The sequence below is a fragment of the Poromitra crassiceps genome (genome assembly GCF_964638095.1).
Source record: "Poromitra crassiceps genome assembly, chromosome: 11".
NCBI classification, from domain to species: Eukaryota; Metazoa; Chordata; class Actinopteri; order Beryciformes; family Melamphaidae; genus Poromitra; species Poromitra crassiceps.
The window spans coordinates 28658993-28677063 of record NC_139643.1 but is presented as its reverse complement, the minus strand read 5'-3'; the positions used below and the strand labels follow the sequence as shown (position 1 = coordinate 28677063).

General features: G+C 44.3%; 1 protein-coding gene across 1 annotated transcript in view; it reads right to left on the bottom strand.

Moving 5' to 3' along the window:
• Positions 1–6877: 6877 nt before the first annotated feature.
• The window catches only part of lpcat1 (lysophosphatidylcholine acyltransferase 1), a 36796-nt gene continuing 25602 nt past the window's right edge, over positions 6878–18071 (bottom strand). The window contains exons 6-14 of the mRNA XM_083646902.1: positions 17673–17731; positions 14710–14744; positions 14395–14449; positions 12673–12755; positions 12426–12551; positions 11904–12057; positions 10587–10685; positions 9984–10134; positions 6878–8528 (exon numbers count right to left, since the gene is read on the bottom strand). Of these exons, the coding sequence (XP_083503028.1) occupies positions 8383–8528; positions 9984–10134; positions 10587–10685; positions 11904–12057; positions 12426–12551; positions 12673–12755; positions 14395–14449; positions 14710–14744; positions 17673–17731 (908 nt within the window). The 3' untranslated portion in view covers positions 6878–8382. The remainder of the gene's footprint in view (positions 8529–9983; positions 10135–10586; positions 10686–11903; positions 12058–12425; positions 12552–12672; positions 12756–14394; positions 14450–14709; positions 14745–17672; positions 17732–18071) is intronic.

Sequence of the window (18071 nt, the reverse complement as noted above, 5' to 3'; positions counted from 1 at the left end):
GGTTTGCGCCCCCCCCCCCCCCCCCCTAAAACTACAACCTTGCGAGTCAGCTGGATTTGCGCGGCATCATGAATGAGATCACGATCACATGACAAATCCATATTGCCACGCTCCAATCTATTGGTTTGAATCCGAACCACCAGTGGTTCGCACCAATCAGTGTCCTCCCATGAGGCAGCTATGGGCGGGCTTTTGGTTTGACGCCAGCGAGAGCGAGCCCGTGATAGACGTGATAGACAGATGATTCATCCAATCACCTGCCATTTTTTTATTTTGTTAAAGTGCCTGCCCTTTGAAAGGGTTTTCCCCAAGTGCCTTGTTCCCAGGTAGTTATGTGAAACAAACCATCTGGCAGCATCATGCTAGGAAAAATATTCTGCAAATAAAAATCTGGGTAAACTGGGCTTTGGAGTGTTTACCCCCCACTGCTCATACAACCCAGCCCAACACTCCTACATACAGGCCTGGAGCATCCTCATCCCCATCTATAACCACCATCATCCTCCTCCTCGTCCTCTACAGAAAGCATTTTTCGGCATTTCTTTTTTACATTTCTGAAAGGCTGTGTTCTGCATGCATACTCTGCATCCTGATTGTAGGCCTACACCGGCTACCGAATCAGCCGAGTTGTGATTTATGTCCTTGGTACTCGCCTTGAACCTTCCAGCCACAATCCTCCTCTCTTTAGGCTACATCTCTTCATCGCTGAAAGCAAGCGTCGACTGGTCCTTGTCTCACTGGCCTAATGGACTCTGTGCATCTAAGGGGTGTCTTTTATGGTGCAGCTCCTCCATCAAATGGATGCATCCCCCCTCCATGCTACCTGCAAGCAACATAAAGGGAAGCATAATAGATAAATTATACTCGTATGGCAATATTCTGTGACTTTATGTCATTTCACGTCAATATGCAGCACTCAGACAGCAGGCACAAACATAACCATTTCCAACAGTTATTTACTTTTTCTAATGGTTGCGGGTTGAAAGGGTTTTGCAGCTGCTTGTCAGCGGAGGCCTTTTTCTTTGATTCCAAAGCCACTCATTGAGCTTGTCAAGGCCTGGAAGTGTTTGCTTCGTGTGTTTTATCTCATTCTGAATCAAAGCCTACTTTATACATCATCATTGCTGCAAAATATATGGCATGGACTAAACAGCAACATAGAACAAAAGGTTGGAAATTGTATTGTATTTGTATTTGCACAGTATACACAAGTACATCAAATCCAGACAATAGATACATACAAAACGAAAGAATGTGACAGGAGAGGTCATGGTCTTATACAATGGGCCTAGATAACATAAAACACAAGTACTGTATGCTACTAAATAAGCAACGGAAAAAGAAACTAACAGCAGCAGGAGTCCTCTCGTCCAGGTTCTCTTTAGAGCAGTCTTATGAGGGACTGTGGTCCAGGTTAGAGCAGTCCTCTGAGGAGCTGTGGTCCTTAGAGCAGTCCGCTGAGCAGCTGTGGTCCAGGTTAGAGCAGTCCTCTGATGAGCTGTAGTCCAGGGATTCGGCCTGTCCTCGGCCAGCAGCCAAACAGTCGGCTGCAGAGACACCTTTTATATGGTTTGACCGGGAATCAAACCCCAGTCCACAGATTGGAAGGTAAGCACCTTAGCTATTAAGCCACAAGCCCATTGACACCCTAACCCTAAACTTAACCAATTTTTTGATTAGCTTCTTTCTCTCCCTCTTTGACCTTAAACGCCCCTGTTCACGTTGCCTTGAGGGCCCTGGATTGGGGCTTGGATCAGGCTCTTCATCACGCCCTGGATTTGGCTCTGGATCTGGATTTATAGGTGGCGTCATGCACTGATCTATGGCTGCTGCACTTGCTGCTTTGGCTGTTCTGCATTTCGCTGTGAAAAGGTGAAAATGTTCTGAAATGCACTATTTTTCTTTTTTAGAATGCTGTGATTGGGGGGATGTTGGGTTATGTCAGGTTTGCACTTTATACATTGGACCAAAATAAAGACAGCCTTGAGAAAGTTCTGCCAAAGATTCTGCCAGATATTAAACAGGCGTCAACATGTTCCGAAACGCTCAAATTTTTTAGAATGCTGTGAGTGGGGGGGACGTTCAGAGTTTTGTTGGGATATGGTTTGCACTTTATACATTGGACCAAAATAAACAAAGGCGTGAGGAATGTGATCTCATTTCAGTATTTTGAATAAAACAATTGGCTTACATTTACATCCACAGTATCATAATTTTCCATCATCTTCTATGCTAAAACCTCTCAATAAATCTGTCTCCAAAATATTCTGATTAGTAATGTTGAATTAAAGGGTTATGAATGTCACATAACTTAACCCCTTACAACTCCATAAATAACGCTATTACATCCATAACTATAACTTAAACAGGCAGTATAACCAATATGCCAACTGTTGTCAACCCTGTTACTGAGGTGTCAGCCCTGTTACTTGTATAATATTCTAATATAATAAAAAAAAGAAAAGACACATGTAAAATAAACGAATGTTATGCGCTAAGTAAAAAGTGCCAGTAATCCACTCAAAGAAATTTGGGTATTATTAGTTGGTTTACATAACTTTTTCTTAAACAGAAGATGCTGTGAAAGTGCCAAATGTAAATGGGCATATTCATCCATGGGAAAAAAGTAAACTCCTCAATATTCTCACTTTACAAACACACTTAGTGTAACAAGGGAGACTTCATCTTTCATAATATATCAGATTTGGTCTAAATATGGATTTAAAACCTTTTCAAAAAGTAATTGTTATGTCGGTAACAGGGTTGACAAAACACAGATATGCATGTTGTTTATATGTGAAAAAATAAAAAAATAAGATAGCCTGAGATGGCACGGCACATTTTCCTGAGAGGTAAGGATCCACTTAATCCAAAAAGGGGCTTAAATACTTTTAAAACAGTACGGTAATTTGAAAATCAAACATCAAGAATGCAAAATGCCAAGTTTTCCGATAAACACCCAACTGTTGCTCAAAGATTGTTTAAATAATCAGACTACATCCATCTTTAAGTCAGTGGGCCACACCTTATAGAATAACACTGTGTTTATCTCTATGGGATATAGACGGAATAGAGATAAGGACTGTGCCTATCTCTATGGGATTTAGATTGCATAGAGATGAGGGGATGGTTATGATGTAACCCAGGTTTCCTGAGGGGAGACTTCTCTCCCTCATCAATACCATTACCTAATCCAGCGCAGCTGTTGTGGATTACTACTTTAAGACACTTAATTAGCACCACATGGGTGTGATTGTTCAAGTGTGGCTGGTTGAACTTTTCACAGTGCACTATGAAAAGTTCGACCTGTCTGGTTTAACTTTTTACAGTGGGCTATTCAGCAAAACCTCTCTCTCTCCTTATCACTCTCTATGTCTCTCACCCAATTTCAGCTCTCTTACCCAATTTAAGCTGTAAAGCAACATACATCTGTCAAAAAAGTATACAATGGCTGAAAATATCTTTTATAAATTATGGATGGAAGACAAAAAAGCACAAGTTAAAGGAAAATAACATAAAAAATGTGATGAAAGCATCACACAGCTGACTTTAGTGTAAATATAATTTAACTTAATTTATTATTTAGTGTTATTTAAAAAAACTATGATTATCTGCACTGTCAAAAATATTTATTTATTATTATTATTACTCTAATTAGAAGTGCAATAAAAACTAAAAGAAGATTGTTACGCCTATTTCCACTTTTATTCAAATAACTTTGCTGCCTCAAAAAGGACAGATGAAAGTTGAGCCTGTGCACATCCCAGGTTAGAACTCACAACCTCTCTCTCTGAAGGCAGCTGACATAGTGAACCACAAAGGCACTGCCACTGATACTGTATTTCTCTCTATATGACTTTTGAAGTGGCTGGCTATAGGTCAAAAGGATAGATTTGAGCTTTTAGTCAATTTAGAAATAGTTAAAGGAGAATTTCGTTTTTTTTTTAACCTGGACCCATCTCCTGGCAATAATTATGATTTGGCCACTCACCCAGCGATGTCCGCGGCGTTTCTGGCCGTCCTAGCGTTGTTTTGAGATCAATAGCATCCAAGTCAGTTGTAAAATGGAGCTGATTTGGGGCCAAGTGTAAGCCTGTCTTTCCTGCATCTAAATAGCTATTTTTATTCCCGTTTTCGCCACATATCGTCGTAATGTGATCCCTCAACATCCACCAGAGTGATATTTCGCCCCAGGCCATTTCCTGGAGTCTCCCAGGGATCAAATTGCCTCAAACGTGATCTCGGTCACCAAGTCTCGTAAAGTCCCGCGATACTTTCCTGCCGACTGGCCAACTACAGGTAGGACGCTTTGCGGTGGTGGTTTTAGCATAACCTATGTGGGGTTTGGCATAACCTTCGTTATTTCGAATCCCACATAGGTTACGCCAAACCCCACATAGGTTACGCTAAAACCACCACCGCAAAGCGTCCTACCTGTAGTTGGCCAGTTGGCAGGAAAGTATCGCGGGACTTTACGAGACTCGGTGACCGAGATGACGTTTGAGGCAATTTGATCCCTGGGAGACTCCAGGAAATGGCCTGGGGCGAAATATCACTCTGGTGGATGTTGAGGGATCACATTACGACGACATGTGGCGAAAACGGGAATAAAAATAGCTATTTAGATGCAGGAAAGACAGGCTCACACTTGGCCCCAAATCAGCTCCATTTTACAACTGACTTGGACGCTATTGTCCTCAAAACAACGCTAGGACGGCCAGAAACGCCGCGGACATCGCTGGGTGAGTGGCCAAATCATAATTATTGCCAGGAGATGGGTCCAGGTTAAAAAAAAACGAAATTCTCCTTTAAGTAGCTAATCTGTGATCACTTTCTTCTCTTTCCTCTGGCTGTCAATTCAAAACTGACTGAAACTCGAACCCATGACCTCAAAAGCCATTGAGGACTCAATACTGCTGGGCAGCAAACCGACCCTCTGTGCCACCAGGTCAGACATCTTAACATTGGTTTTCTCAGTGGTTTTCACTCTTTCCTCTGGCTGTTGCCATTCAAAAGTGACTGAGGGGTGGGCTGACTGTCTGTAGGAGGCGCTCTGTCAGCCAGTGTGTTTCCAGACCGGTTTGTGGAACAACATTTCTCCTCCATCGGGAACCGACACTCAGCCCTTCATGCAGAGAGAGAGAAACAGCTGCTCATCCCGCTGAGCTGTTCCTCAGTGTGGGTGTTAGCATCTGATTTCTCCAAGTTTTCATACTGTTGTGTCAATAAACTCAATTAAGAGGCATATTTTAGCTGGCATTGCGCTTTTTTGTAGGCTATTATATTTTATTTCATATATCATACATGTACATTGTCAATTAATGCTTTATTTTACAAAGTAGTTTGAACTACTTTTTCTGCATAGCTTGTAGTTTGCTAAACTACATTTCTCCCAGGGTAGCTTTGCTGTAGTTTCAACTACTTCAATGGTGAAGTAGTTGGTAGCTTCCCCAACGCTGGTAGTTAATGGGTACTGAATCATTACTTAATTATTACCTGGTCATTAGTTACTCTTATACTGAGTAGTTAATAAGTACTGAATAATTGACCTTTGACCAAGGATCCCACTTGAACTTTTAACTCAGTCCTATTTATCCGTTCTCGCGTCGTTTCCAGTGCCTTGTGATGAACATAATATTGAAATTGAACTGCTTTCATTTTAGTGGGGACTCCTTCAAACTTTGTGGGGGAAAAAATACTATTTTGCTCCCCTTAAAGTCATACAGTATAAAACATAGTTAACATTTTGATTAAAAAAAAGGGTGATTGCCACTGTTGGCCTCCACAACTCGGTCAAGAGAAAAGTGTACAGATTTTCAGGCATGGGCAGTCAAAGGCTCGAGCACTTGGGCCTGTACAACAACAAGAATAAATAGTGCAACTGCTACAGAGCAGTCTTTGACCCTGAAATGTCCAGGTATCATGGGGGATCTACAGTTGATGGATGTGCTGTGATGTTTCTACAGTCACTGGGACGAGAGCCAGGTTTGTGTTTACCGTGTGTGTTGGGATGGCATGACGGCTGGAGATGGATCCCAAACTACTGTGAACAGATTGCAGCCCTCCTGTGTGCTGGGCTGCGGGCGGCTGTCTTTTATGGCCTATTCCTTTGAGGCAGAGGGGTATCAGAGAGACTGCAGAGAGGCAGTGCTCAATGAGCAATTTATATGTTCTCAACAAAGCTGCTTCTTTAGCGCCTGAAGGCAGGTCTTAATTGTTAGACGTGATATCTCCACTCCTCCTCCTCCTCTCCTCTTTCTTTGACTGTTTTCCTCGCCCTCCTCCCACCCGCGCTCCCTCCAGCTATTAGGAATTGGATTTGGAGCAGAACGATCCATTTAGTCTCTCTCCTCCATCTCTACCCCTCTCTCTCTCTCTCTCTCTCCCTGCTTCCACACCTCCTCTGTAGCTGCCTCTCATCAAAGGCCGGGCTTAATCTGTCTATTTTTTACCTGAAGGAATGAAAGGAAGGGATGAGGTAATGCCTTTTCCTGTCCATCAGGTGGGCAGCGGTGCATGGTGTCTCGGGCGTGCTGCAGCGCAGGGACCTAGCGCCACCATGTGGACTCATAAGGGAGGAGTTCTTATTGAAGGAAAGGGACATTGTGGGGTTGGGAAGTGTAAAGGGGCAAGAGTAAATGTGGGCAAGTATTGGAAAAGAGAAAATAATAATCCACCAGCGACTGACTGGAGGAGTGACGACACCTGTAGAAAAGCAAGAACCTTTCTTGAGCCATGGAAGTAAATTTCCTTGAGGGGTTCAATGAAGTCAACCCCACTGATCGATGTATGACAGCAGAGCTCCCCCTAGTGGAGAAAAACAGGAGGGGACAATAACATAAATGAAAGCTTTTTATTTGCAAAATAAAGGCAAGTTTTGATTTTGTACATCTGCATTCAAGACCGCTTCTTGAAAAGTGAAAACTTAAAAACATCACCAGAAAGTTAGTCACAAAGGTACAAAATGTTAGTCCAGCATAGACCATCTGAGATGAGTATTTACGCAGCCAAGGAATGCACAGAAGCTTGGTCAATTGAAGATAATGCTGATGTTTGTGTGTGCTCCTCTTTAGTGTTGCTTTTGGTCTGGCAAAAAGTTGACCGGTTTAAAATCAGTTGTGTGGCAACTTTTAGCCGGGGGAAAAATATTTCCATGGCTGAAAACCTTTCCTGAAAGACAGTACCGGTACTGACATTCACATTTAGCTAAAACGGCAATCGTATCAGTTGTCAAACTGCCGCAAAAAACATCACATTTCTGAATGGTGACAAGAAGCAGTTCACAGTGTTTCCATCGTCAGATCAGTCACCGATCAAAACAAAGCCATTCTGGGATTTTGGTCCCCGTCGGTCATCCTGGTCAACACATCTTCATCTTTTTGTAAACTCTTGGTCTGTTCGTCTAAGGCAGCGAGACAGTCGCTTGAAGTCAAGGATTCCGCTAGAATTGCGGCCACACTGTTTTTGCTTTCATCTATTTGCTGCTAAAGGAGTTTTGTATGGCAGCAACCTAACCCAGACCAATCAATGAACGCAAGAGCAGTCTGGCAGCATATTGATTTAAAAAGCATGGGAATGATAACCTGACTCTGCCAGACAGGGGCGGTATTTGTTTTCACAAGACACTATTAAATGTCGATGCAAGACACGCACCAAACAATACCGCCCCCATCTGGCAGAGTCAGGTTATGGGAATGAGGGGACCCAGGCTTTTACAAATGGCGTGCCTAAAGAAATGGGTATGAAAGTGATTAATAACAAATGGGAAAGTGCAATGCTGGCTTCTGTTGATGTCCAATTGTCTGGAAAGACAAACGGTGCTGACCTTGAGCACAAACAGCCAACAACAGAGCTTTAAAAAAAAAAAAAATTCATGGACTTATAAAATAAATATTTATAGTTTACATATAAGAAAATAAATTTCAAATAAATACCAGATATATTTGGAGAGCATTTCTTAAAAAAAAATGTTATGCTTCTTTAAATCACCTTGCAGTCTCAAAGGAAAAAAAAAGAGAAAAAAAAAACAGTTCAGAGGGAAATGGAGAGCGGCAGTGGAGTAGAGGTATAGATTCCGTTTAATTCCTTCATGCACATAACGTCTCTCCGTCTGTCTCTTCCATTGATTCCCTCGTCATACCCGTGTTGCGTCGCTCCATCCTAACACTCCCTAACATGTCTTATATATACGCTTTGCACTTTCCTTCCATCCAAACTCCTCTATTCCTATTTGCATCCCTGGTCCTGCCTCCCCTGACCGTCTCTCCCCCACTTCAAAATAAAGGCACAGAGGTGGTAGGCGAGCTACAGTATATGAGGGAAGCCGTTAGACAGATAGAACAGGCAGATGGGGGGGCAGTGGAAAAGTCTCAGGTCCAACTTTCAGTCGTCTTTCTTCTTGTGGTTCTGGCCGTTCTGGCCGTTCCAGCCGTTGGTCGGGGGGATGCAGCCGCGGGGCGGAGCGCCGGGGAGGTCGAGGTACTCCTGAGTGAAGTCTGGATGCTGCTTGATGAAACGGTGGAGTTCATCTGGGAAACCGGGAGGGGGTAGAAGAGAAATGGTGGTCAAGGTAAGTACTGCCTCTCCCCCCCTGCTGCTCAATCCCTCATCCATGCCTTCATCTCCTCCCGCCTCGACTACTGCAACTCCCTCCTCACCGGCATCACCTCCCGTTCCCTCCATAGACTCCAGATGGTCCAAAACTCAGCCGCCCGCCTGCTCACTCACACCCGGTCCCGCGATCACATCACCCCTGTCCTCCACTCTCTCCACTGGCTCCCCGTCAAGCAACGCATCGACTTCAAACTACTCCTCCTCACCTTCAAAGCCCTCCACAGCCTAGCCCCCCCTTACCTGACTGACCTCCTCATCGCCCCTCCCGTACACTCCGATCCTCTTCTACTGCCACCCTCATCATCCCCCCATCCAGACTCAAAACCTTCGGTGACCGTGCTTTCTCCCGCGCCGCACCCCGACTTTGGAACTCCCTCCCCCAGACCGTCCGAGACTCTCCCTCACTCCCCACTTTAAAAACCCGACTTAAAACCTATCTGTTCTCCCAAGCTTACAACCTCCCCTACCCCTGACCACCTCCTCCAAACCATCACCCTCCGCCCCCCCCTCCTTCCTCCTTCCTCCTGCCCCTCCCTCCTGTTATCTTCCTCTTCTCTGCTTCTCCATACAACCTTGCCCTGAACCGCCACTGTTATTTGTACCTGTTCCCTGTATCTGTTGCCTGTTACCTGTATCTGTTGCCTGTTGCCTGTTTTTGTTGCCTGTTGCTTGTCTTTTGTTTCACTGTTAAGCGTCTTTGGGTTTTGAAAAGCGCTGTATAAAATAAATGAATTATTATTATTATTATTACTGCAGAAGCTACTGGCCTCTACGCTGCAGGGCTGGATTGCTTTACGGTACAAAACAGTAAAATGGACAGTGCTTATCCAGAGAAAAATTAGCTAAAGAGTTCAGTTTCTTGTAATGGTAGGTGGTGGAACAAGAGAAAGGCTGATTTACAAAAAATCTTTTTGAAGGAGCAAAATCCCCATTGCAACAGAATCTATGGAGAAGTTTTGTCTCATTTTGAGGATCACTAGCACTAAAAATACCACTGATATGAGACAGAGTCTTGACTGTGGTCCTAATCTGGTTACAACTACCACAGGAGCTGTTTTGAGTACTTTGCCAGGTGTGTTTATATGTGTCTGTGTCCATCTGTGGATAGATCTTGTGAACGCAAGATGCAGTCACAAACTTTTCATGTGTGTAGTTCACATCACAATAAAAGGCCGGAAGTAGCCCCCCCCCCCCCCAACTTTAAGCTCATGGCCCACATTTGTATTAAGTCGCGAGGGGGCGCAGCTGGTGTGATCCTATCCCATCCCACCCCGAGATGGTCTCTAATGTGGCAATGATATACAAAACGCTACATGTTGCATCTTTAAAAGCAGATGCACGAATAGTTATAAACAAACAGTGGGTCTTACCATATGTGATCTTCCCTGTGTCAGGTATACTGACAGAGTTGAGAGCTCGAAAGAGTCGAGAGAGTTCCACCTCCTCCACTCCCAGCATTGTTTCTAGGATCTTGGCCAGGTCCTCTTCCACGACGTTCCTGTTCTCCTCGCTCTCGTACATCTGCACAGAACCACATCTTAGCACAATGACTTAAAAATAGGGATGCACCGATATGAACATTTTGGCCGGTACCGATAACCGACATTAACATTGCTGTTATGGTCGATAACCGATATTTACCAATGTCGATATGATCTCTATAAAAAACTATTTTTTATAATAATACAATTTGGTACATACTGAAAAACACATGTAAACACTGAATTTGAAAAAGTAATGCATTTCTTCATTTCCAAAGCATTTGGAAAAGCCCATAAATCATAGATTTACTGCATTGTTTCCTCTCAATGCGAAAATTTTGGCTGATACGATAACCTATATTAACATAGCAACATCGGACCGATGCCGATATGTTAAAGAATGACTAACATCTGCCGATACCGATGTGATTGCCGATATATCGTGCATCCCTACGTAAAAACTGAATCAAACCAGACTTCAAAAGCACTCACCTTGAAGGCCAATTTGAGGGTCTCCATAGACTTTGATGGTCGACACACAGTAGAGAGTGCAATGACATACTGTCTGACGTCTATCTGCTCCTCTCCATGCTGGGGAAAGGACAATGAACATCACTTACAATTGCTTGGTGCATGAGCTCATGGAGCAGACCAGGACAAATCTGATCTTTAAATCAAGGACAGTTGAGGAGTGTTGTCACGACACGACACCAAAATGATAACTTTGATGCGATACCTGCCTAAAGAATATCGTTACCTCTGTTGGCTCCGTGGCAGAGGTAACGATAACAAACGGGATCCAGTTCATGTAAGTTTGACACCAGTTTAAAACCCGTTTCTATCTCTCTGTGTTGTATGAATACAACAAAGTGACCGGCTGCACTTGCTGACTGTTTATCCATACGAAACATTTTAGACATTAAACCAACAATTTCAAACTAATTAGCATGCTAATAAAATCAATTACCGAGTGCTAATTGGTCGACTCCAGGAATGTGAGGTGCTCTTGAAGTACAAAATGATGTCCAAAGGTAAAGCATCAGCTTGCTTCAGGCACTGATCCCACACCGAGACAAGGTGCAAAGGTTAAAAAGCCTTTCTTCTCTAAAGCATGAGGAATTAAAATGAAACCCGACCGGTTTCAGCCACACAGGGCCTTCTTCAGGGCGTGTAGCATGCTAGCGGCTATCCAGTTAGCCAACTATTGTGTTGCTGTTAGCAAGTGATGGAGTCTAAGTTGGCTAATATAGATTTCAGATGGTCTTTGTGGTGTCCGTGGGCTTTGCCCTGACTGTCGGCTATGTAAGCAAAAATAATGCCATATTTCGCTCCGTGCATCTGCTTTGTCAATAAGCGGTGGACGGTCAGCAAGAGCACTGTAGCCTATTGCAACCATGGCAGTCGGCCCGCCCACCATGCCTCGCTGTTCTCTTAGACGGATCAAAACAAAGAGCTTTATGGGTCAGTGAATAACGTATACTTGGGTGGATGATAATATAGCTAGGCGTGGGCGGCCCGCCCAAGTAAAGTCTCTGTGTGGGAAACACTGTGTACACTCAGTTGGACAAGTAGACAAAGTGGTTCTTTGCATGATACACCAACACAACAATACCTTTTTGTTTGTGCGTGAGTACATTGAGAGTTAAGCAAACCGGAGTCAATTTCCTTGTATGTGCCCATACCACCTTCCGAAAAGTTCACTATGGAACTATCTTTATTAAAAATTTTAACAAGCAAACAAAAACACTACTGTAGTGACCTTGAATGCGCTCGTTTTGTTTGAAGGTAGCTAGTATATTGTGTGTTTACCTGGTGGAAGAGGCTGTGGACTTGTGTGAGGACGTCGGTAACAGGCAGGTTGAGGTACTGGGCGAAGTCCTCCAGACCCAGCCTGTCTCCACACAGCTTTCTGGCTGTGCTGGCCTGCTGCTCCAGCATCGCCCATGTAGTCCCCGCTCTCAGCCTGCACACACACACACACACACACACAACGCAGCAGAAAAACAGTCAACGCCAAAGAAACTACAATGTGTGACATAAGTTACCCTTTTACACATGTATCACAGCTATGAAATAAATTAGTGTCACCCTAAAACTCTCCATTGAAAACCAGAATGATACAATAATACCCCGGCCTAGGCAACCAGTTTAGTATTCATAAATTATACAATAAAGAGTGAATTAAACAATCTAACGCTAGTTGACCCCTGCTTGTGTTTCTACCCTCCTACCACAAGGTGTCACTGTTGCTTTGACTTTGGCACCCCACACTCTCATCCCCCCACCGGGCCTCCACCCAGTCCAACCAGTCAGCCCAGTCCCTCCACTTACCCCAAGCGGCACACCAGCCGATTGAACTCCAGCATGCTGCTGTTGCTGGGGATACGCAGCGGACCCCGTGATAGGATGAGCTGGCAGTCATCAAAGGATAGGTCTGTGAGTGGCAGCTGCAGCGCCCTATCAGAATGCAAGGGAAAAGTTTACCAGAACCCGCCTCCCAAATGATGTATGGAATTCATGCCTTGTGTGTATGACACATGTGACACATAGGCAAACGCACACACACTCACTCACTCACTTGGCCATGAGTTGTCTGACATTATTGGCAAATGCAGCAGGGTCACTCCTCTCCGCCTCTGAAGGAGTGTATATAGGTAAGTACTGAGGAGGGAGAGAGAGAGAGAGAGAATGAAGGAGTGTATATAGGCAAGTACTGAGGAGGGAGAGAGAGAGAGAGAGAATGAAGGAGTGTATATAGGTAAGTACTGAGGAGAGAGAGAGAGAGAGAGAGAGAGAGAGAGAATGAAGGAGTGTATATAGGCAAGTACTGAGGAGGGAGAGAGAGAGAGAATGAAGGAGTGTATATAGGTAAGTACTGAGGAGGGAGAGAGAGAGAGAATGAAGGAGTGTATATAGGTAAGTACTGAGGAGGGAGAGAGAGAGAGAATGAAGGAGTGTATATATAGGCAAGTACTGAGGAGGGAGAGAGAGAGAGAGAGAGAATGAAGGAGTGTATATAGGTAAGTACTGAGGAGGGAGAGAGAGAGAGAGAGAATGAAGGAGTGTATATAGGTAAGTACTGAGGAGGGAGAGAGAGAGAGAATGAAGGAGTGTATATAGGTAAGTACTGAGGAGGGAGAGAGAGAGAGAGAGAATGAAGGAGTGTATATAGGTAAGTACTGAGGAGAGAGAGAGAGAGAGAGAGAGAGAGAGAGAATGAAGGAGTGTATATAGGCAAGTACTGAGGAGGGAGAGAGAGAGAGAGAGAGAATGAAGGAGTGTATATAGGTAAGTACTGAGGAGGGAGAGAGAGAGAGAGAGAATGAAGGAGTGTATATATAGGCAAGTACTGAGGAGGGAGAGAGAGAGAGAGAGAATGAAGGAGTGTATATATAGGCAAGTACTGAGGAGGGAGAGAGAGAGAGAATGAAGGAGTGTATATAGGTAAGTACTGAGGAGGGAGAGAGAGAGAGAGAGAATGAAGGAGTGTATATAGGTAAGTACTGAGGAGAGAGAGAGAGAGAGAGAGAGAGAGAGAGAATGAAGGAGTGTATATAGGCAAGTACTGAGGAGGGAGAGAGAGAGAGAGAGAGAATGAAGGAGTGTATATAGGTAAGTACTGAGGAGGGAGAGAGAGAGATAGAGAATGAAGGAGTGTATATATAGGCAAGTACTGAGGAGGGAGAGAGAGAGAGAGAGAGAGAATGAAGGGGTGTATATACGCAAGTACTGAGGAGGGAGAGAGAGAGAGAGAGAGAATGGAGTGTATATACGCAAGTACTGAGGAGGGAGAGAGAGAGAGAGAGAATGTCAACTAGTGCTCAAATGATTTGGGTTTTTAAAGGCCAGCACTGATACCAATCATATTGGCTTACACCAACGACAGCCAATCTTTGGATCCTTTTCATTGCAGGAAATTCCAAAAAATTACGCACATGCAGTGCCCCCCCCACACACACACACAACATTTCTGAAACATCCAGACACCAACTCACTCCACTGAAAACCAATAACAATAATAACAATCTCACTACTATAATAGAAATTAGTATTATTTCTAGTAAAAAAAAAAAAGACATTGATGCATACTTGTGTGGAATGCAATACAAATTGTATATAGAAAAGCATAGAAAAGCATTGATCAACTATAGACAATAATGACGTGATCCAACAAACTGCGTCATATCATCACATCGGGCCTGGCCAATATCTGATTTTTAATAAAAGGCACAATATATAATATCACCCCTCCAGGTTGGAAAGCAGACAGGACTGGAGGTCACATGACTGAAACACCCACCTCTATCTCCATAGGATTATGTAGTTGGCACAAAGTGAGCCAGAGGATCTTGAACCTGGAAGAGAGAGGAGTTTGCTTGTTTGTTCTGCACATGACGAGACACCAGGATGAAGACAGACAGGAGGCTGAACAGATGCTACTGCGCAGGAATAGTGGACGTTCCCCCCTAAAGCGTACCACATTCCTTTTTAATGGAAAGCAGGTCACTGCCGTTTGAACCACACAACAAGCAGGGGGCAATAGCAGCTGTATGTGTGTGTGTGTGTGTGTGTGTGTGTGTGTAAGAGAGAGAGAGAGAGAGAGAGAGATACTCACGCTGCAGGACCTCGCCACGTCCATGTAACAGTATCCTGTGGAGAGGAAGGGGAAGAGGAAATGGCAGAGGATTACACACACACACATACACACTGCAAGAAGTCAATTTCCTCACAACTCCACTTCCTTCCTCTCTTGGAGCTGTTTGGTGAAGTTTCTGTTAGGTGTGTGTGTGTCAGTGTGTGTGTGTGTGTGTGTGTGTGTCAGTGTGTATCCACGATGGCCATAGACTTAGTTACTTTACCTATAACAGACATGCATCCAATCAAATACTGTGACTCTGCCAATTCTGAAATACTTGATCAGTTAGACCTAGGTAGGCTCATTCTCTGCCTGCAAAGTCCTCTGAGATGTGCACGTGATTGAGAGCCATACACACTCAAACTTGCTACAACTGGTAATTCTGCAATACTTGATTAGCCTGGTAGACCAGCCAGTCCCGTGAACTCACATTTCATCTCGTTCTACCAGACCGTCTGGCCTCAAGCCCCGGGAGGGTGTGTGCAGAAACTAGAACGCATACTAGCCAATCAGCGACCCGCCTCGTAGTTGACATGGTAACCGGCCAATCAGGAACGCCGCTGGCAAAATAGTAATGGCTGCCTCCGTGCCCGTCCGTCTCGAGGAGTAACGTCAACGTTCGTCGAGTTTAAACAGCCATAAAGTGCAGTTATTGCAGAAATAGACTCAATAACAAGGGATTTAAGTGAGTACAGCGGGGTTTCTCGACGGAAAAGATGTCTTCGCCGTTCTCCCGTGTGGATTTGGATTTGCCTGGATCCAACGCTGATTGGCTGAAGGAGTCGTCTGTCAAGGTAAGTACACCCGCCCAACCTCCGCCCACTGCAAACACTGGGTGAAAGCTCGAGGCCAGACGGTGGAACGAAATTAAACTTCGAGTTCACGGCTGGTTTCCCAGGCTAATACTTGCTTAAAGCAACAATTATACAGTGTGAGAGGCAGTGCTGTATTGTGGTTGTTGGCAGCAGTGTGCTGCTGATTTACACGACTTTTACAGTTGTATAAACATTAATCAAAGGTAAGAGCTTTGATTCAATCATGTTATTTCTGGCACTGCACCAGCAAAAAATTAGTATCCTGTACCCCAAGCAATAAACATCAGCGCTTGCTTCATTGCAGTTCCCGTTATACTTGATGGCTGAGTGACACCGTTCCGACATACAAAACAAGTACATGACAAGTTTATATATTGTGGTTATATCGTGGAGTTACACCACAACAAATGTTGTGGTAGGACACAGAGGCAACAGAATGTTGAGTAAATTTGAACACTTAACCTATTATTGCACTGTTGAACTATGTTGTCTTGTTTCATTGTTTTGTTCCTTCAGTTATCATTTGTTAATGTTTGGTGCTATGAGCCCACAAAACGTATTAGTTATCTCAAGTGTGTACTACATGTACAGAGTTCCATACAAGCCATCCTGCTACTTGCAAGTGATGCTACTACTCTCTCTCTCTGCTTGTCAGCATTTTATTTTACAGTCTGTTGACAGTGATGATAGCTAAATGTGTATGTAAGTAGACATGCCAAACATTAAGGTGGAACATAAAATAGATGCAATAATTTGGCTCACTCACAATCAGTATTTGATGTATTATTTTTGTAAATGGATGTAGTTTTGGTTTGTTTATTTATTTATTTTTCAGTTTTTCTCCCACTTTCTCCCCAATTGTGCTTGGCCAATTACCCCTTGCTGTTCTGGTCGTTGCTCCACCCACTCTGCCGATCTTGGGAGAGTTGTAGACTAGCACAAGCTTCCTCCGATACATGTGCAGTCGCCAGCCGCTTCTTTTCACCTGACAGAGAGGAGTCTCACCGGCAGGATGTAGCACGTGGGAGGATCACGCTACCCCCCCCCCCCCCCCCCCTCATTTCATCTCCCCCCGAACAGGCGCCCCAACCGACCAGAGGAGGCACTAGTTCATACCCCACCGGCTTCCCATCCGCAGACAGCAATTGTGTCTGTAAGAACGTCTGACCGGGAGTTGAACCCGGGTCTCTCCACCCGCGGTGGTGTTTGAGTGCTTTTACCTCTACACTACGCAGACGTCCCTGTACTTGTGGTTTCTGAGACCAAGGCTTTCCCTGTTCCAGCATCACTTCCAGTACAGTAGGTGTTACGTTTGAAGAACGGCACTTATCTACATATTCATACCGTGATATTTATACATTTGTGCTCTAACTGAAATGCAATCGTTGCTTTATTTTTATGCCCAGCTGAGCAATAAAACCAGATGATGAATCTTGGTTGCATTTACAGTTTTCGAGCTGTGGGAGCAATTCTCCGGCTGCAGAGGGCCACCACTGCTACAAGAAGGTGCTGGAGATGAGAATGGATGGGAAGGGAAGGAAACACTGCCGACGTTGCAGAAATCAGCATTTTAGACGAGGAATACAGAACCTGGGGACGGGTTTTTATCCCTGTTAATGTGGTTAATTCCTGTTTTTCCCCCCAATTAACCCTGCATCTTTTAACCATCGCCACTTTGTTCTTCTAGGGAAAACAGGCAAGAGCAGGGAGGTAATAAGAACTGCATAATTCATGAGGGAGCGAGGAGAGGTGGTGAGAGAGAGACATGAAACCTGAGTGGGAGGGAGGGAGGGAGGGAGGGAGAGAGAGAGAGAGAGAGAGAGAGAGAGAGAGAGAGAGAGAGAGAGAGAGAGAGAGAGAGGATGAAATATCATCCTACATGACATGAAGTCATTCAACATGAGACAAACACGCTCACGGGAAAGAAACCATTACATCACAGGTGTGTGTTTCGGTGTACACGTGTGTGCATGTGTGTGTATTTCTGTGTGTGTGTGTTTGTGTGTGTGTGTGTGTGTGTGTGTGTATGGGAGGAGTCACGCTGAACTTGAATGATATCCGGGGTTTACAGAGAACAGGTATGGAAAGGAATGAGAAGAATGTGCAAGGGAACGAGAGGGTATTTACCAGTTTGTTGGGGTACCTCAAGACCACTGGCTGCACTGGGAGCGCTGGTATGAACGCACCTAAGAGAGAGAGAGAGAGAGAGACAGAGAGAGAGAGAGAGAGAGAGAGAGAGAGAGAGAATGGTAGATAAGGAGCAGAAGAAAACACAGTTTGATGGTTTTTGAATAAATGAAAGGAAAATATAAAAATGTACATTTTGTGAAGTGCTTTGGCAATAAAGGAACTGACTTAAAAAGAAACTGACAGATGAGGGGAAGAGAAAAGAAAATGAAAAAATGCTTAATAGTATGTTGCCCTCCCAATATTTTTTTGTCCTACATCTCTATATACACTCAAAACAAGGCTAGGTCAGAACCTAGCATATGGCCAGCGCGAAAAAGCGCTCACGAGCATCGGTAC